At 48.7% G+C, this 22,931-nt stretch overlaps 2 protein-coding genes across 2 annotated transcripts; both read left to right on the forward strand.

The window, feature by feature from the left end:
• Positions 1-1,224: 1,224 nt before the first annotated feature.
• Positions 1,225-7,766, forward strand: LOC120708986 (lysine-specific demethylase JMJ705-like). The gene is made up of 7 exons (XM_039994461.1): positions 1,225-2,193; positions 2,297-2,375; positions 2,476-2,543; positions 3,263-3,413; positions 3,897-4,570; positions 4,963-5,631; positions 5,985-7,766. Exons 1-7 carry the CDS (start codon positions 1,362-1,364, stop codon positions 7,529-7,531), a joined length of 4,020 nt encoding a protein of 1,339 aa, XP_039850395.1. The 5' UTR covers positions 1,225-1,361; the 3' UTR covers positions 7,532-7,766.
• Positions 7,767-9,043: 1,277 nt separating this feature from the next.
• LOC120710296 (cysteine proteinase EP-B 2-like) lies at positions 9,044-10,138 on the forward strand. The gene has a single exon (XM_039995930.1). The coding sequence runs from the start codon at positions 9,044-9,046 to the stop codon at positions 10,136-10,138; it is 1,095 nt and encodes a 364-aa protein (XP_039851864.1).
• Positions 10,139-22,931: the final 12,793 nt, after the last annotated feature.

Raw genomic sequence — 22,931 nt, forward strand, 5'->3', positions numbered from 1 at the left:
CCGGAGACGGGAGAGGACTTCATCGCCCTGGATCCAGTCGAGGACGCTGAGGCGGTGCCGGGTGAGGAGGAGAGCGGCCAATGCCGCGGCGTGATTCTGAATGAGGTGACGCTGCATGACGGGCAGTTCGCGTCAGAAGTAGAGGACTTCCTCCCATTGGATCCGATCGAGGACGACGACACAGCCTACGGCAGAGAATGCCGATCTATTCAACCAGTTTTGTGGACCTACTAATCGCTCCTGAGTCCTGACAGTAGGATGCCAAGGCCTACCTGGCCTGCAAACGGGGAACTTGGTCGAGTCGCCTACTGTTTCAGAATCTGTGACTGCTATGGAAATAAAAATGGTGCATGTACCTACCCCTTTTGTATGGATTGTGTTTTTTTCCTCTTGTTGTCTCACATGGATCGTGATCAGAATAAAACTATAAGCATTGTACTCTATATAATCACAAGTCTACCACTATAGAGTTTGCATTGCAGGTATACATTCACTACCGGCGAACATGTGTGCTGTGTGCCCGATGGATGGCACACGACAAACTACGTCTTTGCCGTGCCAAGTATTGCCGTCAGGAGTTCGCCGTCTGGCGAACCCGTCGCTGTATGCCTAGTAGGCTTCGCCGTGTGCTTTGGGCACACGGTGAAGCCCCGAAATCCGGTAGTGATTTGTCAAGAGCTAGCAAGTTGGACATGAAGTTACGGGACTGGAAAATTCTAAATTAACAGTACATACATACACCAAATCAGCCGCGTATCAGGCTCGTTAGGGTCCTTTTTCAGTATAAGAATTATTAATTCTACCCTTTCTCAAACCAACTCCAGCAAACAACAATGACGAATTCCAAATTCGGCTCACAGGAACTTGCCCAGCAAAGCGCGCTTTTACACCCTCCATCGCAGCGCCAGAGATCACAATCAATAATCACAAGCTACCATCGTGGACACGGACAAGCGCACACCACGCAACCCGCCGCCCTGTCTAGGCTGTCACGCTCGCAAGCCGCAAGCAAAACCACCCCAGGAGAAAACGAGGGGGCCAAAAAAAAAACGCTGTGTGCAAACCGCAAGCGAAGCAACCGCACCCCCTTGCCGCGCCCGTGCAGGCCTGCCTGCGCCGCGCCCGCGACTTCCACGAGCGCCACCCCAACTGCAGCAGCGGTTGCAGCAAAGCAGGCACGCTCCCCTCGCAGGCCTCCACTCCACTCCACTCTCCCCCCTCCCCGTTCCCCTTCCCAAACCAAAGCCCGCCCCCCAAACCTCCTCCTCCTCTGCTCCCACCAAATGCGCGATTAGCGCCGCCGCCCGGCCGCGAGAGAGGATCGACTGACCCACCGCCTCGCGACGGAGGGGGCGGCGGCCATGCCGTCGGCGCAGGGGGAGCTGGTGCCCCCGTGGCTCAGGTCCCTCCCGCTGGCGCCCGAGTTCCGCCCCACCGCCGCCGAGTTCGCCGACCCCGTCGCCTACCTCCTCAAGATCGAGCCCGCCGCCGCGCCCTTCGGCATCTGCAAGGTCGTGCCGCCGCTCCCGCCGCCGCCCAAGCGGACCACGCTCGGCAACCTCTCCCGCTCCTTCGCCGCGCTCCACCCGGGCGACCCCTCGCCCACCTTCCCCACCCGCCACCAGCAGCTCGGTCTCTGCCCGCGCCGCCCGCGCCCCGCGCTCAAGCCCGTCTGGCACTCCTCCCGCCGCTACACGCTCCCGCAGTTCGAGGCCGAGGCAGGGGCCTCCCGGAAGGCGCTCCTCGCGCGCCTTGGCGTCCCCGCCTCCAGGCAGCTCTCGCCGCTCGACGTCGAGGCCCTCTTCTGGCGATCCACCGCCGACCGCCCCGTCACCGTCCAGTACGCCAGCGACATGCCCGGCTCGGGCTTCGCCCCCTGCGACGCGCGCCCGACGCAGCTGCCCGCGGCCCACGTCGGCGAGACGGCCTGGAACATGCGCGGCGTCGCCAGGAGCCCCGCGTCGCTGCTGCGATTCCTGCGGGAGGAGGTGCCCGGGGTCACGTCGCCGATGCTCTACGTCGCCATGATGTTCAGTTGGTTCGCCTGGCACGTAGAGGATCACGACCTGCACAGCCTCAACTACCTGCACTCCGGGGCTCCCAAGACATGGTACGGGGTGCCGCGCGACGCTGCACTCGCGTTCGAGGACGCGGTGCGCGTCCATGGGTATGGCGGCGAGGTTAACCCCTTAGGTGAGGCGGCAGCATTTTATCGTTTTCCATAGAACCCCTGTTCCGTGCTGTTGGAACTGTTACGTGATATGTGTATTCCGAAATGTTGTGATCTTGGGTGCAGAAACGTTTGCAATGCTGGGTGATAAGACTACGGTGATGTCCCCTGAAGTGCTCGTGCGCTCTGGGATTCCCTGCTGCAGGTGTTGCTACCGCTTCCTTCCGTACTTCCGTTACTGAATCACTTCCTTTGATAGCTTTGGTGGTTGATGAACGGTTGGTTGGTTCTGTGCATCGAAACAGATTAGTGCAGAATGCAGGGGAGTTCGTGGTCACTTTTCCCGGATCATATCACAGCGGTTTCAGTCACGGTGAGCAGTCTTAGGACTTGGACTCACCGAAAATTCCTGCCTTTTATCTATGCTATATTTGTTTGCTTATTCAATTATGCCTGTCCGAATAATGTCTTAATGCCAACCCTTTTTGTCACTAGATTTGTGGAACTAGACATACCTTGAACAGTAAGGCAGCTTAGCAATTTTTGCAAATGTCGTGTCTCTGTGATGCAGACTGTTTTATTAGGAATGGCATGGCGGGAAAGAAAAGTCCTTTTCTGGCTTCAACATTAAAAGTTAGTGGATATGTGGAGTAACGGATACAAGATGTAACGGACAAAAGAAAATGGTGGTATCTCTTGATTGTTTGAGTTTTAGACCGGACAACTGTAGTGCATTTAAGGTCGGGATTAACATTTTCCAATAAAAGGAAATTATCTATTCTTCAGAAAATGAACTATTACCTTTCTGGTAAAGCTCTTCAGTTTCGTGTTTTGCCCTTTACCTAGTAAATTTGATTGCGTGCCTCAGCATAGAGTCTTCATAAATCCATATCTACACTGGTGTTTATAGTATACAAAATGCAAGGTACATGGTTGCTGTGAGTACTACAGTGCATGTGCATATGACCACATTAGGATTTTCTTTCTATCACGTGCTAGGAAAGTTAAACTTGCTGCTACTTGGTTGTTGCTTTGCTGCCTTTCGTGGGCGATCCTTCCAATCAGCTTGTGAGGAAGTTTTGTATGTGGCAGGATTTAACTATGCGGAAGCATCAAATACAGCTACTCCTGCATGGTTGAGAGTTGCAAAAGAGGCAGCAGTCCGAAGAGCTTCAATCAATCGTCCTCCCATGGTTTCGCACTATCAATTGCTCTATGAACTTGCACTATCGATGTGCTTGAGGTATTCATCATATGTTGTGTGCTTCATTTAATACCTTTTTTTCTCAAACATGTAGCATGCTTCATGATGCAGATTTTCTTATGAGATACCTACTGCACCCCATTCAGAAAGAAAACTGGTTTCACTTCCAAATCTGGTCGTATTACTTGTCTTTTCATGGTTTCAACTCCCATTTTTTATCAACAAGAGTAGTAGGTGTCCGATCAAGAACTTCCATCTGCTTACTTAACTTAGGATTGTCTATATTTGATGTCTCCATTTCAATTTCTGCAACACAGGACAATATTTTGCAAAATATTTCTGCTTTCGCATTGTTTTTCAAAAACTTCTTTTGTGTATTACAATAGCCATGACGTTGCGACATAATTCTTCAATTGTCGGAACTGCATTGTTTTCCTAGGTCCTTCTATGCTTCAAGAAGTCTCTTATTACATGTGTATCTGGACCTTTTATTTGATTTTGTTTTAACTTCTAAATTTCTAGGGATCCATCCAGTGGGGCTGTGGAAACACGAAGCTCTAGGTTGAAGGAGAAGAAGAAAGGTGAAGGGGAACAATTGGTCAAAAAGATATTTGTGCAAAATGTTATTGAAGACAATAAACTGCTTAACCATTTTCTGAGGGACGGGTCTTCTTGCATTATTCTTCCAACTAGTCCCAATGATGGTTCTGCACTATCAACTTTACTCTCAAAATCACAGTCAACAACTAAATCCAGGATATCGGATTGCCATTGCAATAGCACAGGAGCTCCAAAAGACTCAAGATGCTTACCAGTTAATGGGTTGCTTGGTAAGAATGGAGAATTGCCATCCTCCAAAGAAATTTCACAGCCAGTTTGCTCAGGAGAGAAGTTCCCACCTACAGCGTGTATGCATGACTGTGTAAACATGTCTGGCTCATCAGATGCAAACAATGCAGAAAGTGATAAGGGGGATATAAACAGTACTGCTGGCCTTTTAGATCAAGGTTTCTTATCCTGTGTCACTTGTGGGATTTTGAGTTTTTCATGTGTGGCTGTCATCAAACCAAGGGAGTGTGCAGCAAAATGGTTGATGTCTGCTGATTCTAGTTTGATCAATAAACAATTTGCTGGTTCTGGAGATAGTCATCTGATAGATGCATTACAAAGTGCGACAACAAATAGTGGAATTTTACGTAAGCCATATGTCTTTATTGTACACTGAATACATGTTATATTTGTGCTATTTCCATTGGTGAATTCTGAATGACCTTTAGTTCAACCTCTGGTGCTTTAATTTTGAGTTATTTCCTTGCATTCTTTTTGTCATGGAAGTGAATAGTTTATGATGCAAACGTTATGTTTAATTCCCTCCTGTAATATTTGCATCTGGCCATCATAGCAATTCCAAACTCAACAAGAGATGCTAGAGCATGTGGAATGTGCATTATTCCTTGTGTAGTGCCGGTTGAGCTTTATAGTTTATTTCCTTTTTTTCAAATTGCAATTTCATCTTAGCTTCTTTTGGCTCATGGCATAAACCATTTATTTTCATCTAATGTGTGTATTTATTTTAATCAACAAGCAGGATCTGGTTTTGAAATGGATGGCAATAGAATAAGTTCAGGTGCTGCAGCCCTCAACAGGAATTCTGCCCTTGATCTCTTGGCATCTGCTTATGGAGATCCATCAGATTCTGATGAAGATGTTTTGAACAAAAAAAATCAGGTCTCTAATGTCTCCAGTGAATTAATAAGTCACACGATTCAATCGCAGCCCAATAATACTTCAACCATTGGTGGTTGTGATGGGACAAACCTGTCGTCAAGTAGTAAAGAACACCAACAAGGAACATCTTCTCAGAGTTCACAGCGTATTGGCAACATTAACAATGGACCAAAAGGTGTTCGTACAAGAAATAAGTATCAACTTAAGATGGTGCTTTCTGAGGGGTTTCAATCAAAAGATATATATTCAGAAATTCAAAAGAAGGTTCAATGTGAACCGTTGAGCTCGAACAAGACTTCAACAGAGCAACTTCGTGGTACAGATTGTCAAGCTGGCCATAACAGTGCTACAATCTGCATGGATGGTAACAGAAGCACTATGACTATGGTGGACAACTTAGCTACATCGATTGTGAAACCCGATAAGGATTCATCAAGAATGCATGTATTTTGTCTTGAACATGCTATTGAGGTTGAGAAGCAACTTCAAACTATTGGTGGTGCCCATATTTTTCTTTTGTGCCGTCCAGGTCAGTCACTAGGCTTGCTCGGTAGTTACTGTTTTTGAATGCAACTAGAAATGCTTCTTTTTTATCTACCATTTTTTAGCAATGGCTTCATGATCTTCAAGACTGCATGAGTTCATCATGACCAAGCAATTATCTTTTGAATACATTAGTGCATGTGCCATCCAACATATTGTCCTAAAATGTCATCCTTTCCTATTTGAAAGGCCATTTTACTCCCATTAGTTTTGGTGAAGTTAGAATAAGTAGGTTCAGACTTCCATTGCTTTCAGATCTTAATGATATACTAAATATCCACCAATGCTTCCTAGGTTCTCAAAACCTCAAATGACATAATGTTTTTATCATTTGTACAGAATATCCCAAAATAGAAGTAGAAGCCAAATTGCTGGCTGAAGAAGTGGAAGTTGAGTATGGTTGGAAGGATATTCGTTTCAAAGAGGCAAGCATCGAGGATAGGAAGAAGATGCGGGAAGTTGTGCAGGATGAGGAAACAATACCAACAAATAGTGATTGGGCTGTAAAACTGGGCATTAATCTTTACTATAGTGCTAATCTTGCTAAGTCTCCTTTATACAACAAGCAATTGCCATACAATAGAGTTATCTATAAAGCATTTGGCTGCAGTTCTCCCAATAACTCGCCAGTAAAGCTGAAGACTTATGCCAGAAGGCAAGGCAGAGCGAAGAAAATAGTCTTGGCTGGCAGGTGGTGCGGGAAAGTATGGATGTCAAACCAGGTCCATCCATACTTGGCTCACAGAATCGAAAGTCATGAGCCAGATGAAATAAATGAAATCTGTTCTTCTGTTCAGAAATCCAATTCGGAACATGTTGAAAAATCAAGTAGAGAGGCAACCTGCACCAGAAAGAGTAACAGCAGAGCAATTGAAGAACAAACAAGCAAGAGGGAGAAAGAACCATTGGAGAAAGCAAATGCCAATAAGACAAAGCATTCTGAAGAGGACAATTCGAAAGCCTTAGAAGGTGCTACAGAAGCCTCCGCAATAAAGAGTAACAGCACAACAGTTGTAGAAGAAACAAGCAAGCGGAAGAAAGAACCCTTGGAGAAAGCAAACACAAAAAAGCCAAAACATACTGAAGAGGAAAATTCAAAGGCATTGAAAGGTGCTTCAGAAGCCTCTCACCCCTCACCATCTAGGATGGTAATCCGTAGCAGCTCCAGGATTGCCAATAGGAAAAACATGCTGAACTCAAAGATGGAAGAAAAGGATAATGATCCAGCTAACGGTCCAAAGGCAATGGTTGAAGAGGATGGTAGTGATCCTGCTAGCTGCTCAAGAGCTAGAGCGCTAAGGCAGAAGACTAACATAGATGTGAAAGAACAAACGAAGAAACCTAGAGCAGAAAAGCAAAAGGCTCCAAGCCCCGCTGCTCTGGAGGATGAAGACAAGGAATTATCTTTTACAAAACAGCAGCTATCTTCACGTAAGCAGAAGACTAAAGTACAAGAAAAGCAGCAAATGAAGAAAACTAGAGAAAATAAAGGAGCTCCTCCAAGTTCTCCGAAGCAAGGAGAAGAGTATGCATGCAACATTGAAGGCTGCTCCATGAGTTTCGGCACAAAAGAGGAGCTGTCTCTGCATAAGCGTGACATCTGCCCAGTGAAGGGCTGTGGCAGGAAGTTTTTCTCGCACAAGTACTTGCTGCAACACCGCAAGGTTCACAATGATGACCGTCCGCTGAAGTGCTCATGGAAGGGCTGTGACATGACGTTCAAGTGGCCATGGGCTAGGACAGAGCACATGAGGGTGCATACAGGCGACAGGCCCTATGTTTGCCCCGAGCTAGGGTGTGAACAGACATTCAGGTTCGTCTCTGATTTCAGCCGCCACAAGCGCAGGACTGGCCATGCAGCAAAGAAGGCCAAAACAAAGAAGTGAGGCAAAGCAGCAGTAGCTTAGTGTAGTCGTAGTAGGAGAAAGTTTGTACATTCCGTTAGCACCCAGAGCCCAGGGTGCTCTCTGCTCACAGTTCAATTAGTTGCTAATTAAAGGGATTCTAATGGACCCACAATTAGCGTGGCGTGGTCCCTTGTCAGGAATTTGGTTATCGTTAACAAATTATCGTGGTCTCTGCTCGCTAACTAGCATTCCGATCTATCTGGCTGCTGTTCATTACTTGATTGACCTTGCAGCGCTGAATGATGGTAAGCATACAATTAATCTGCCTGGGCTTTGGTGCTGATGCTCTGCTTGTTCCCAGAATTATTGTACGCTCATTCTGGGATTCTGTATTGTCACTTGAACATGGCGCGGGTTCGTTTGATGTCGTAGATCTGTTTCTGCTGTTGGCTTCCGGCTTGGCCGCTTGAGGGTGATGCGTTTTGGTGCTATCAGACCCGCCCGGTGCGTCAGCGTCATGCTGCCGATCCCACAGGAGAACATCATCGGCTGACCAATCCTGGAACTGGTACCGAGACCGGTGATGGAGCACACGAACTTCTGACGAGTTCGTTTCCCTTTTCTGTATTTTTTTCTAAATTCTGATCAAGCTCAACCAAAAAACCTAACCTCCAAGGTTTCTGCTCAATGGTTGCCCCTGTCCATGGTAGAACTGTACTGGGGTTATTATGCATCATTCAGCAGTTCTTAACAACTTGTTGAACAATTAGCAGGAGCAGCCTCCACTTCCGGCTTCTGGGACTCCTCCAGCAAATCTGCATGCTAGCTGATGTGCGTCTAGCTAGCAAACTACGCTCTACACGCAACTTCTATTCAGTTTTCCCTTGAAGACTCGCGAAAGAATCTGTAGACAGACCATGGGAACGCGATTCCGCGCTCTCGCTCCTCCACCGCCGTCAACAGCCCCCGGAATCCTTATCGCAACCGACTTGCTCCTCCCGTAGATTCATAGTACTCCCAGCTCCTCGGCCTCCGCGACCGCCATTAACACCGCCTCTCATCTCCTCGAGACCTCGACAGCCATGGCTACCCGAGTAGCATCCTTAAAACTGGCTGCACACAGATCAACACGGCCGGCCCGGCCAGCGGCGGCTGCCACCCCCACGAAGGCACGGACGCGAACGATCTCCGTTGGCGAGAATGAATCTGGCCTGAATCTTCGACGCCCCCAATGGGCAGCCAGCAAAGGAGCCCAGCCGAGGCGGCGGCCAACTTTGCTGCGGCAGCCATAGACCCCAACTCCCGAGCGGAATCTGACACCATCCCCCCACGCTTTCTGTTACCGCCATCAATTCAATTCAAATCGTTCCCGCCGCAAAGGCGAGGCTCCCCTCCCCCGCCCCGCGCTATAAATACGCGGGTCCTCCCGCCTCGTCCCAACTCACCAGCTCACCCTCCGACTCCGAGCAGAGCGATCGAGCTCCCCGGTCGCTGCCGCAGCTGCCACTACATCAACAAACTCGGCGGTAGCTTGCAGCAGGTGCTCGAACGATGGCGGGGCTCGCTAAGCGGCTTCTCCTTGTGGCCCTGGTGGTGGCGGCGGCTGCGGCGCTGTGCCACGCCATCGAGTTCGACGAGAAGGACCTGGCGACGGACGAGGCGCTGTGGGACCTGTACGAGCGGTGGCAGGCGCACCACCGCGTGCACCGGCACCACGGCGAGAAGGGCCGGCGCTTCGGCACCTTCAAGGAGAACGTGCACTTCATCCACGCGCACAACAAGCGCGGCGACCGCCCCTACCGCCTCCGCCTGAACCGCTTCGGCGACATGGGGCGCGAGGAGTTCCGCTCCACGTTCGCCGACTCGCGCATCAACGACCTCCGCCGGGCGGCGCGCGCGGCGCCGGCGGTGCCGGGGTTCATGTACGAGGACGTGGGCGACCTGCCGCAGTCGGTGGACTGGCGGCAGGCGGGCGCTGTGACCGCCGTGAAGAACCAGCGCAAGTGCGGCAGCTGCTGGGCCTTCTCGACGGTGGTGGCCGTGGAGGGGATCAACGCGATCCGGACGGGGAGGCTGGTCTCCCTGTCGGAGCAGGAGCTGGTGGACTGCGACAAGGAGGAGAACGGGTGCCAGGGCGGGCTGATGGAGAACGCCTTCGAGTTCATCAAGGCCCACGGCGGCATCACCACCGAGGCCGCGTACCCGTACCGCGCGCTCAACGGCACCTGCGACAGCTACCGGTCGCGGCAGGGGCCGGTGGTGGTGATCGACGGGCACCAGATGGTGCCTGCGGGGAGCGAGGAGGCGCTGGCCAAGGCGGTGGCGCACCAGCCGGTGTCCGTGGCCATCGACGCGGGGGGCCAGGCGTTCCAGTTCTACTCGGAGGGCGTGTTCACGGGCGAGTGCGGCACGGACCTGGACCACGGCGTGGCGGCGGTCGGGTACGGCGTGGACGACGACGGCACGCCCTACTGGGTGGTGAAGAACTCGTGGGGCCCCGGGTGGGGCGAGCGCGGGTACATCCGGATGGAGCGCGGCGCCGGCGACGGCGGGCTCTGCGGCATCGCCATGGAGGCCTCCTTCCCCATCAAGACCTCCCCCAACCCGGCGCGCAAGCCCCGCCGCGCGCTCCTCTCCTCCCAGTGATGCATGCATCCATCATCCATCCATGGCAGCATGCATCGATCCGAGTGAGCATCCGACGGAGGAACGACGACGCACCACACATCAGCTGGCGCGTAAGTATGGGTAGCCAGGACTACTACCAAGTTACAACTACTACTGTTTGCTTGTGTTATTATTAGCTGTCGATTGGGTTGTACTAGTGATCATATGAATGTGGTTTGATTGTGCCGGTCTGGGTCTCGGTGAGAGACCAAGCTAGAATAAATAAAGTAGCAGCGCGTGCGCGCAACAAAGAGTAAGATTAGGCGTGTGATGGTGTGTCTAAATTGTACTTACCTGTAATGTAATACGGTGTGGCATGTAAGGCACCGGGGTATAAACAGTAAGGGAGCTACGCGTAAGCTAGCAGTTGCTTTTTTTATATACTTGCGCATGCCTCTCTGTTCTTCTTCCACTGTCAAAAGAGAATGGAGGGTGATGATGATGCTTGCTACGAAACGACGGCGACGAGCCGACGACCTCCGTTGAATTCGGGCCGAGATTTCCTGTGTTGACTGTTGGGCTGCGGGCCTGCGCGTCACTTGCCGTTCGTGGACTGGGCTGGATTTCATCCAGACATAATATATCGCTGTGGAAATGAAATCATAGCCCAGCAGCGATGGCAGCGGGACGAGGACACGCATGACGGCGGCGGCTGGGCTGGTAGCTGCTGCTCGGCATGGCCGCCGCATGGTCAAGGAAAGCGGCGAACACGATCCCCCGCCGGCCGTACGGTGTTCCTTCAAAGCTGTTCCGAGCCGGGCAGCCAGAAGAGGCGGGGCAGCAGGCCCAGGTCGGCAGGTCGCGTCCAATCCTGGCCCCTGCCTCGTGATGCGTGTAACGAATATGGCATATTTTATATCATTTCGAATGATTTTGGTGATCATATGACAACGCAATCAATGAGACTAATGATTTTATTGAGTTAATATTTCTAGATTCCAAAGATGAAGTAAAAAGGCTACACAAAGCAAAACACAAAGAAAGAACTTAAAAAACGCTGAATTGGACGAGTTCTACAGAAACCAGTAGCACCGATTTAACCGATGCCTAAGCATCGGTGCATCTGACGCTTAATGGAAGGACCGATGCTTCTGTCGGCCTATCTCTATTAGATGCAAGTTGAAATCAAGTCAAGATACCCTGGTCACCGGTTGAACCGACGGGGTCAAAGCAAGCATCGGTGCAATCAACATATCATTGTCCAAAGACGATGTCAAGCGTGCAGCAGCCAAGCCTTCAGCACCGGAAGGACCGACGGTCGCCGGAGCAATGCATCGATGCAATAACATCAGCAGGTGCAATGGCTATATGAAGATCCAGTGTCACCGGTTTAACTGACGCCCCAAGCATCGGTTTAACCGATGGTCCCAGAAGCTGCTGCAGAAGTGTCACAGATGCAAACGGCTACTTCAGAGCGCAGAGTGACCGGAAGAACCGATGCCCTATGCACCGAAAGTTCCGATGCCTACGCAGAAAGCTGGCTAACGGCTAGTAACAACTCTTTTGAGTTGGTGGCCTATATATACGCCTCATCCCTGCCATTGTGAGTTTGCTTTCACAAATAATTGTGCTTTTATGCATATTGAGCCATGCTCTATTGGATTTAAATGCTCATATCTAAGTTCATAGGCTATGTGCTCATACATTTGCTTAATCTTGATGTACCAAGTGCTCATTTTTTAAAGACTTCAATTGTTACAAGTCACTTTCAAATTGGTATATGCAAGGTAACTCTTTACCCCCGAAGGTAAGCAAGGTTCTAAACTCATTCAATTGGTATCATTGTCAATTTCTTATTATTTTAGAGATACCTCCGAGCATGATATGGTCTAAGTCTTCTTGATTCAAACATCTAGTTGTGCACTTGATTTCCACATTATCATTTTGTGCACATAGTTATGGAAAACTTAGCTCATGTAATACTAGTTTCGTGATTTTGTAATCCATCTTAGTAAATTTTCAATTGGTTTATTCATTGATATCATACAATTGAATCATGAGTCATGAAACTAACTCCTTAGACTACTAATCTTTCCTTGAGCTATATTATTTTGCAAGACCTTTTAGGTGATTTGGTTCCAAAGGGTTAGAATTGTGGATCAAAGCAAGGTATTTTTTTAAGGAAGAGAGGTATATTCTAAAGAAGGAGAAATGCTAAGTGAATCAAGTCAAGTAGCAAGATAGGGAAAAAAAGGGGAATCATGATTTTAGAGGGAGGCCAAGTCGATATTGGATGGTGGTAAGCATCCAAGTAAGTGTAAGTTGTTAATTTTGTCAAATTTTGCAAATTTATGCTTGCTTTGATTGTGTTGTCATCAATCACCAAAATGTATGAGATTGTAACGAACATGGCACCTTTTATGCCATTTCGAGTGATTTTGGTGATCGTATGACAACACAATCAATGAGACTAATGGTTTTGTTGAGTGAACATTTCTAGATCCCAAGGATGAAGTAAAAAAGCTACACAAAGCAAAACACGAAGAAAGAACTCAAAGAAACACTGAATTGGACGAGTTCTGCAGAAATCAGTAGCACCGGTTTAACCGATGCCTAAGCATCGGTGCATCTGACGCTGTCGTGGTGTGCAAACCCACAGCCGAGTGGCGTAGTGCACCCGCCTAAACCCAGAGGGTGAGTACTCAGGGGTAGCTAGGATTAGCCCAATCTAGATGCAAGAACACGATGAACACAGCAGGTTTAGAGTGGTTCGGGCCGCCGGAGCATAATACCCTACGTCCACTGTGTGTTGTATTGCTTGTGCTCTCAAGAGGTTGAGAACGAACAATATTGTTCGGAGTGAATCCGAGCTTGTGTTGTGTCTGGCTTTACCTGGCCTTAGAGAGTGTTGAGTGAGTCTCCCCTCGCTTGCCTGGCCTCGGCCTTGGCCTGTATGTATGTGTGTTCTAGCGGGCATGATCTTCTTTTTATATGTCCAAGGGGAGCACGTACACTGAGCGAGCCCCCGACATGTGGACCCGGCGATGTATTATAAACTACACTTTGGCCTTCAATGCCTCAGATCCGGAGATCTTGTCGTCGGCTTCCGTGCGTAGCTTCTGACCAGGGATGGTCTTGAGCTGTCCTGTCAGAGTAGAGTCTAGCCTCTGCAGCCGCGCGTCGAGGTCATGATGAAGCGCCGCACTACTGACTCAATCCACTGTAGCAGCGTGCACTGTTGCTCCAGTCATTAGTTGGTCATCATGACTTGTTGCCCATGCGCGCGGCGCTGAGTATTTAATGCTTGCCTTGGTAACTGACGAGCCGCCTCGGTAACTGGCGATCCACAGTGTGGACTGACAAAAGCTGCCCCGTACCCAGCGGCAGCAGAGCCCGCCTCAACCACTCGCACTTAATGCGGGTGGGTGAGGGAGCTTCCAGCGGAAGGCTTGCGCCCGCGCCCGCGTCTGTGTGACACGTGGCGGCTCCGGACCCCTCCCGAGCAGCTAGCTGAGCCGAGAGCTCACGGGGGTCCGGATAGGCACGTGGAGGTCCCAGACCCATCTGCGGGAGTCCGGATGGCACGTGGAGGTCCCGGACCCACCTGTGGGGGTCAGGTCCGCGGCCACAGGTGCTGAGCATTTCCACCTCTGGGGCACGCGGTGACACCGGACCCGTCCCCGAGCGGGAAGCGGGTCCGGGACCGTTGGTCCGGTGAGATGGAGTCGGACCCCAGGGGTCCGGCTGCTCAGCTCCTTAGGGCGTAGTTACGGATAACTACGCGAGTCTTGGCACAGTAGGAGTGGGTACCCCAGTTGCAGGGTACCAACAGACGCTTAACGGAAGTACCGATGCTCCTGTCGGCCTATCTCTGTTAGATGCAAGTTGAAATCAATTCAAGATACCCTGGTCTTCGGTTGAACCGACGGGGTCAAGGCAAGCATCGGTGCAATCAACATACCATTGTACAGAGACGATGTCAAGCGTGCAGCAGCCAAGCCTTCAGCACCGGAAGGACCGACGGTCGCCGGAGCAATGCGTCGGTGCAATAACGTCAGCAGGTGCAACGGCTATAAGAAAGATCTAGTGTCACCGGTTTAACCGGCGCCCCAAGTATCGGTTTAACCGATGGTCCCAGAAGCTGCTGTAGAAGTGTCAGAGATGCCAACGGCTACTTCAGAGCGCAGAGTGACCGAAAGAACCGATACCCTATGCACCGAAAGTTCCGATGCCTATGCAAAAAATTGGCTAACGGCTAGTAACAGCTCTCTTGAGTTGGTGGCCTATATATACGCCTCACCCCGGCCATTATGAGTTTGCTGGAGTCCCCATGGGGCACAACCACCCGAATTAATCTGGCTCAAGTGCGCTAACCCTTTCCATAAAGGCAATACAGGTTAACATGCACTTCAAATGGAGTAATCCAGCAACGCTGTCGGGTAAAATCCCGAATAATCCACGTACGCTTCGATCGAACCCAAAGCTTAGACAAAACTCACACGAAGGCGAGTCCAGAGATTACAATATTTCATCATTTCTTACATCACAGAGTACATCATAAATTTATTAGAAACCGAGTTTCAAATCAGAAAATGCTTTTGAATCATAAAAGAGATCATCAGAGTTCATTATTGCAGCGGAAAAACAAACGACAGTCTATTGACGAAACATGACATCACGATGAAACGCATACATGACATCAATCCAAACCCCAAGTGTACACCTGGAAACAAAGTGTCGGTACCCTGCAACTGGGGTACCCACTCCTACTATGCCAAGACTCGCATAGTTATCCGTAACTACGCCCTAAGGAGCTGAGCAGCCGGACCCCTGGGGTCCGACTCCATCTCACCGAACCAACGGTCCCGGACCCGCTTCCCGCTCGGGGACGGGTCCAGTGTCACCACGTGTCCCAGAGGTGGAAATGCTCAGCACCTGTGGCCGCGGACCCGGACCCCCGCAGGTGGGTACGGGACCTCCATGTGCCATCCGGACTCCCGCAGATGGGTCCGGGACCTCCACGTGCCTATCCGGACCCCCGTGAGCTCTCGGCTCAGCTAGCTGAACGGGAGGGGTCCGGAGCCGCCATGTGTCACATAGACGCGGGCGCGGGCGCAAGCCTTCTGCTGGAAGCTCCCTCACCCACCCGCATTAAGTGCGAGTGGTTGAGGCGGGCTCTGCTGCCTCTGGGCACGGGGCAGCTTTTGTCAGTCCACACTGTGGATCGCCAGTTACCAAGGCGGCTCGTCAGTTACCAAGGCAAGCATTAAAGACTCGGCGCCGCGCGTGTGGGCGACGAGTCATGATGACCAGCTACTAATTGGAGCAACAGTGCACGCTGCTACAGTGGACTGAGTTAGTAGTTCGGCGCTTAATTATGAGCTCAACGCGTGGCTGCAGAGGCTAGACTCTACTCTGACAGGACAACTCAAGAACATCCCTGGTCAGAAGCTACGCACGGAAGCCGACGACAAGATCTCCGGATCTGAGGCATTGAAGGCCAAAGTGTAGTTTATAATACATCACCGGGTCCACATGTCGGGGCCCCGCTCAGTGTACGTGCTCCCCTTGGACATATAAAAGGGAGAGCACGCCCGCTAGAAACGGACACACAAGCCAAGGCCAAGATAATTCTTTCCAAGCTCACCCAGACTCAGGCAATACAACACACAGTGGACGTAAGGTATTATGCTCCGGCGGCCCAAACCACTCTAAACTGGTTGTGTTCTTCGTGTTCTTCCTCTGAGATTGAGCTAATCCTAGCTAACCCCCGAGTACTCACCCTCTGGGTTTAGGCGGGTGCATTCCGCCACCCGGCTGTGGTTTGCCACACCATGACACAAAGCAACAAGCAAGGCTGAGTATACTAATACTCAGCAAGATTTACCCGTCAACGGATATAACTTAGTCCACTTAACTTGACATGCAAAGTTTTTTGGCTGGAGGGGTTTGTTTTGCCGAAAAAGCAACTAATAGTAGGTCCTTAATTTCCGATTTTAGCTTTCATAATTCTAGTTCAATTAACCATTCTAAGTAAGCATCTATTTCTAATCAAGCATGTTGAAAAATAAGTATTCAAAGTAAATCCATATTATCACCATCATTTTCTACTTGTTACTCTATGTAGCAGAAGTGTTAAGCAGTCTCATTAACCATGAGCGGCGGCCGATTCGAATCGAGTTTTTAACCTTGCAAGGCAAACCTAACATACACGCATGGGGAACGAAGTCATCCACGCAACATTTTCTCTATCTTTCCCGTCCGTGGATCAGGGTCACCCACCTCAACTACAGAGTATGACTACTCTGCACCCGCATATTGGCCGCATGAGAACAATGTGCAATATTCAAAGAGGGTGAAAGTAAAGTCCACTCGTGGGTCCAATCAGGCACTCTGCTTACCGATTACCATATTTCTCGGCATGTGATTAGTACGTTCAAACGCTTAACAACCACTACCACACACTGCGGTCTTAGTACATTTTCACTAAACCAATAGGGTCTCAACCACAAATATCATCCCATGACCCCGCCCGTAAACCTTATGATTGCAGTATGTGGTAAATCAGTCAAAACCTATAATCTCGCGAGAGGCAGGAAACCACTCGATTTTTACCGGTCCTAATTAGCAGGGCATCTAGTCGAGCTTAACCTCTAGTCTTCAAAACATGGGTACCTAGGATCATGTAACTATGGTTACAGTCAACTCCTGAAAATTTAAATGCACAGATAAATAAATTACAACATAGATTGCATAGATTTAAAATATAGTAATTAGATGCACCGGGCTTGCCTTCCTAGGCAAATATTAGCCTTGGGCTCTACCGAACATTGATCCGGGTCTTCAGCAATTTAGTTAGATTAGCTTAAGCTTCACGTAGTTCGTTCTCGGACTCCGGCACCAACTCGTTCGTTCTGTCGATGAGAGTCGTCGCATCTTTATGATTGCAAAATGTTCATGTTACGTAAATGACAACAAATTACATTTCTTTCCTTCACTATAGAGTTGTAGCATAAGTTTTATTATGAAGTTTATTAATTACATTTTCTTGGGCAATCATTTATAGAGTAGTAATTAACTTGACTTAAACTCATTCAACAAGTTGAGTTTGTGATATTTTTCATTTGTCATTTTCAACATAGAAATTTAGTCTATTTACTATTTAATATTATTACTAGAAAGTGTTTCTGGTGTTAAATTTTTTATGCAAGAAACAAAACTTAACTACAAGATTACTATAAAATTTTCAGCCATTTTCATGAAGCAGATTAATCATGATAAATAAAACAAATAGACACTGCTAGAAGCAAAACATATTTATACAGCACAAGGTATACAAGTTCTGGTGTTAAAACTTTTTATGAGTATTTGTAATATGGTGTAAAGAATTCTGTGAATTTTTCATATTTTTCTAGTTACAATAAATATTTATCATGAAATAGCACTATTAAACAAGAATTAAATCACATATATAGCTAGACCGATCAAAAATTAACCAAATTTGGACAGTGGTGTTTACCTTGCATTAAAAGAATATATAAAAAGTTTCATGCCCATATATATAGCAGAACATCCAGAAATAAATAGCAAGCCATTATGCTAGATCTAGCAAAGACTAGGATTTCATCTAGTTACATTCGTTTTCTGGTTCTGAAAAATTTATATGAGCCTATACTCAGTGATGTGAGCCTACCATCCAAAAACCATCCTTAGTTCATGTGTGAAACTCCTAGAACCAATATGAGTCATTTAGTCTAATTGTTTCTCTAGATTAAAATAGAAGCAGAAACTGAACAAGTGAGTGTAACAAAAGTTGTAGAGCTTGTTGCAAGGATTCCAGAATAGTTGAGTTTGTATTTTTACAATTTTTTTACAAATTGTTATTGATTTTGCAAGTTCACTTCTCAGAGTTCATGCATATCCCTGGAAACCAGTTTTTCTATTACGTTTAGGTGCTTGGCCGAAGAACAGAACAGGCGCGGCGGGTTTTGGCCGGATTCCGGCGATGTGCGTCGCCGGCAGCAAGGGGCAAGTTGTAACACCCCAGGTGTTAATTACCTATAATTAGTATTAGTCATGTGTTTAACATCATCATAAGCATCATCAATATATAGTGGAGAATCATATGCATGTGAGTATTTGTTTGAAATTTAAATTGATGCTTGTTTGAATGAATGTTTGTGAAGAAAATTTAAAATTTTCTACACAACTTGGCCACCAAAAATTTATTCAAATACTAGATTTCAAATGTTGTTTTAAAAATATTTTTGCAGAATTTTTTGACCTTTCAGCTGAGACACAAAATTCTAGGAATTTCCAAAAGTAGTCTCTTTGTTCTTTTTGTTGCGACCAAATTACAAAAGCGTTTTGAGTGATTCTTGATGCATCGTGTTCTTGGTGATTTTATCTATCACCGGTAAAAAATTGGTGAAGTTTTGAGCCTGCGAGCATCTCCGTTTTGAAATTCAAACATGATTTCTTTATTTTTTTTCTCGCCCGGGCCCACCTGGCAGCCTCCTCCTCTCCTCTTCCCTGCTCTGCTTCGACGCGCCGCACGCTTCGACGCGCCGCACGCGTCGCCACACCGCTGACCAACCTCGCGCCACGCACCGGCCATCCTCGCGAGCCGTGCCGCCCTCTCGCTCTCTCCTCGCCTTAAAGCCCAGCCCGGCCTTGTCCTCTGCGAACCCCCTCAAACCCTAGCTTCCAAACCGCCATGGCCGCGCCACCCGAGCTCCGTCGCCGCCGCGGTTCGCCGTCTCCGGTGAGCGCCGCCTCGATTCCTCGCATAGGAAGCTTCCACCCGTCGTCCTCCTTCAATTCCCCTCCTCACTCGGCCCCTTCCCTCACCGTGCAGAGCCGCTGCCGCTCGCCTCGGTCCGCCGCCGCCCAACGCCGTCGCGCCGCCCGTCCGTTGCCGCTTTCTGTCCACGCCGCCGCCGGTGAGGTTCACTGCCTCCTCCTCTTCACCGTGCGCGCCTTCCCCGGCCTGCTCCGGCCTCACCGCAGCCGCCGTAGCGCCGCCGCGCCGCCGTGGCCACGCCGCCATGGCCGCAAGCATGCCGCGGGCCGCCCTGCGTGCGCCCCGCCAGCCGCTGCCGCGCGCCCCGCCCCTTCGTGGCCCAGCGCCGCGCCGGCCGGAACGCCGCCGCCGACGCCACACCGCCGCTCCAGCCGCGTGCGCCGGCCGTCGCGCGGGGCAGAGCAGGGGAGGGGGGAGGCGCCTGGGAGCTGGGCCGGTGCCCACTGCCATGTGGGGCCCGGCTGTCAGCCTCCCCCCTTTTTATGTTTTTCATTTGTTATTTCTTTATTTCAGCTGGAGTTTCTAAATTGCATAGAAATTCGTAGGAAAATCCTAAAAATGTAAAATAAATTTTGTTAGGCTTCTAAAATCAAGATCTATAGAAGAAAAATACTTGTGCTTGTGAAATGTCACTTTTGCCCTGTTGAAAATTCAGTTTGCGTTTAAGATAGTTTAATTTGTACCACTTGTTCTGTTGCTCTAAAAATTATGAAAAATTCGCAGTGGCTTACTCCTTGCATGTGTATTCCACTGTAGAAATTTCATGTACTGGTGTTGTGCACTTTTGTGTAGATCTATTTATGTTTCGTTTACCTTGCTAGGGTTGTTTAAATGCTTTGTTAGCAGCAATAAATGTTGGAAAAATTAGATGGCATGTTTTATCAATATCATGTTGAGTTGGTAAATTTTTGTTGCTAGATCACATCTGCAAGTCAAATCTTTGCTTTTATTTGGCTTCTAGCAGCACTTTTTGTTTATATTTGTTTATATTTGATTATTGTTTCATGCATGTGTAACTTTAGCAAAGCAAGCCTCTGGCTTAATTCATGCTACCCTAAGCAAGTTTAGTAGTTTAGTAGCTGTTATTTTGAAGGAAATACTTCAGGCTAAAACGAGTTGAACTTCGGAACCGCACCTAGGCACTCAAATCGTTAGTTGTTACTTTCTTTGTAGTGGTTACTCAGTTGACGCATGTCAGCTCTGTCGGTTCTTTCATTTGCTTTATATCGAAATGCGTTGCATCATGAGCATCCATGCACTGCTGTGGTTCTGACTCTAGCATGGCATCCTTTCATACGTGTAGACTCCGCAAGCCGAAGCAGCAGCCGAGCCAGAAGATGGTGTAATGGCGGACGCACCCAGAAGATGGATGGATGGACCCAATGTGCATTACCCAAAGGAAAATGTCCGCCAAGTGAATATCATCTAACCAACACTAACTAATTCAGTGTTAATCCCAGGCAAGCCCCAGAGCATAACCCCTAATTTGAGTATTCAATGTTTATTTTATTATTTGTGCATTTACGTTTCTAGGAGTTGTATGGAACCCTAGTATGCATGTTTCTATCTAGGTACCTATGAGTCTATACTAGTATACATGTGTCGTTAGTATTGCCATGCTTAACTAGGATCCGGTAGAAGTCGAGTGATTGCTGTCACTCGCGAGCTATAGATTTTTGTTACTTATGGAAAAGCGGTTTGAGAATGAATCTGTGAGGAAAGAAAAATGGAGACCGGGCGGAGAGGAATTGGATTATGGATATGGAATGTTTGGATAGTGGACCTCCGCCTGTGTCGATTGAGGACCGTACCGTTGTTGGCAGTGCTGACCGAGTTTGAACAGTACTAACCACATGCCGGAAGTAGGAGGTAGTCGAAACCGGTAAGCTAATTACCTGATTTGCAACGATACTTTGAATCGCGACCTGCTACTCTGGGAGTGGAATGATGGCGGGTGTTGGATTGTATGTCGCCTCCGGGTTCTCTGGGAGTTCGCTGTGAGGGGCCCTTCACCCGGGTTTTGACAGGCGTGATTCAGACGTCGGAGTAATGATGGGAACAGTTGACGCGTGTGACCCGGCGTGGTTTGCATGTGTTGTGTGAGTTAGGTCCACCTTGCAAGGTTAAATCGGATCGATTCGCCGTCTCTCTCGGTTAAGAGAACCTTGGTCACTTTGTCACACCGTAGTAAAGGATGAAATGAGAATGAGTTGAAGACGTTTGAATGGTTTAAATAGATGTTTAATGTGATCAACCATGCTTGCTTAGATGTCAGGCAAATTTAGTTGGTACTTGATAAACTTAAATTGAGCTAAAATATTGAAAGTAAGGATCCAGTATTAGTAGCCTTTCAGCAAAACCAACTCCAGAGCCAAAAAGCTTTGCATGTCTAGATAGTGGGCTAAGTATACCCGTGTCGGGTAAGTCTTGCTGAGTATTAGTATACTCAGGGTTTGTTATCACCCTGATTTTCAAGTAACTACTGCTGGCTGGAGCTAACCAGGATTCACATCGGTGGGCTCGATGTGACGTCCTCACGTCATCGTAGTAATCATTGTTTTTCTAAACTAAACTTCTATTTAATTTTCCGCTGCATTTTGAACTCTGATAATTTACATAAACTTGTTTGTAAGTTCTGCTTGTAAATTAACTTTGAGAACTTTTGTCTGCTTGTAATCATATGTGCTCGTCCTCGTGCGAGACTTCCAGTGTTTTCGATCCTTAACCCAACAGGCTGTCGGATTACACCGTTTTAAGTGCTCTATAACTTGATTAACGCTTAAAATGATAGTTATTGCACTTAAGCCGGTTTAATTTGGGCGGTTCTGTCACACAAGTGGGGGAAAACGCGGAGGAGATCGAGCCGCACCTTATGGTGTACGGGATTGGGGTCGAGGAGGCCTGAGGCGAGCTCGCCGCGGAGGAGGGCGGCCAGCGGCGATTCTGCTCGCCGACGGCGGTGTTCCGGCGAGGTAGGGAGGAGGCTTTCAGGCTGGGGAGGTTTAGGGGAATGAGGGATACCCGTTCAGGGGCTCGATTGGAGCCGAGGGAGGGTGGATGGGGTTGCTCCACGGAGCTCGGGCAGGACCGGCAACCATGGTGGGCAGCGGCGTCCGTTCTGGGCAGTGAAGGGCTCGGCTCTGGCTTTAGCACGAGGAGGGCTGAGTTGGCCTTTTATAGGCGTGAGGAGCAGGGGAAGGGCGAGCTGGGACTCCTTAGCTGCGAAGGAACGGCCAGGATGTGCGGACAGGGGCTCGGCTTGCCCGCGTCGTGGTGGCGAGCGGACAGGGCAGGGGCGCGTGGCGTGCTCGCGCAGCGCCAGGGAGGAGCAGAATGGGCCGAACCGGTGGGCGCGACGCGTTTTTGCCTGGGGCGCGACCACGCGGCCTGGCCAGGTGGCGGCACCGGCGTACGGCTCGGCCATGGACAGGGAGCTGGGAGAGGAGGGAGGAAGAAGAGGAAGTTAGGGGTATTTTCGTAATTAGAGGAAAAACCAGGGGACCCGAAAAAGAACTAAGATTTTCTCATGTTTACTAAGGTCAAATGAAAAACTTTTGAATACTAAAATTGTTCAAAATTTCAAGATCTACAACTTTTATTTCAGGCACTTTTTCATTTGAGGAATGGTTTAAAAGTTATTTAATTTACTTTAAATGTACACATACATATGCATATACATATATACACTTGCTTGCCAAAAAAAATTATGCTTTTTTTAAATTTTTCTTGATTTTTGTGGATAACATTGGTTGATAATCTATGTTTAGCTACATATCCAAGAACACCTCCAAACCATCCAAGAGCATAGAGATCAAATTCTTAGTCCTTAGCACAAGCTTTGTAAGTGTTAGTGCTAGGTTAGCTCCTAAGTGAGTGAGCAAGCAAGGTTGAGATCCTTGTGGCTGGTTCTAGAGTGAATCAAACTTATATTTCGCTGTGCCGGCCTCCTTGGAGAATTGGTGGCTCGCCGGCACGTCAACGACCCTCCGACTTGGTGTGGAGCGGCGTCGACAACATTGTGCCGGGGAC

Source organism: Panicum virgatum, chromosome 5K, assembly GCF_016808335.1.
Source record: "Panicum virgatum strain AP13 chromosome 5K, P.virgatum_v5, whole genome shotgun sequence".
Classification (NCBI taxonomy): Eukaryota; Viridiplantae; Streptophyta; class Magnoliopsida; order Poales; family Poaceae; genus Panicum; species Panicum virgatum.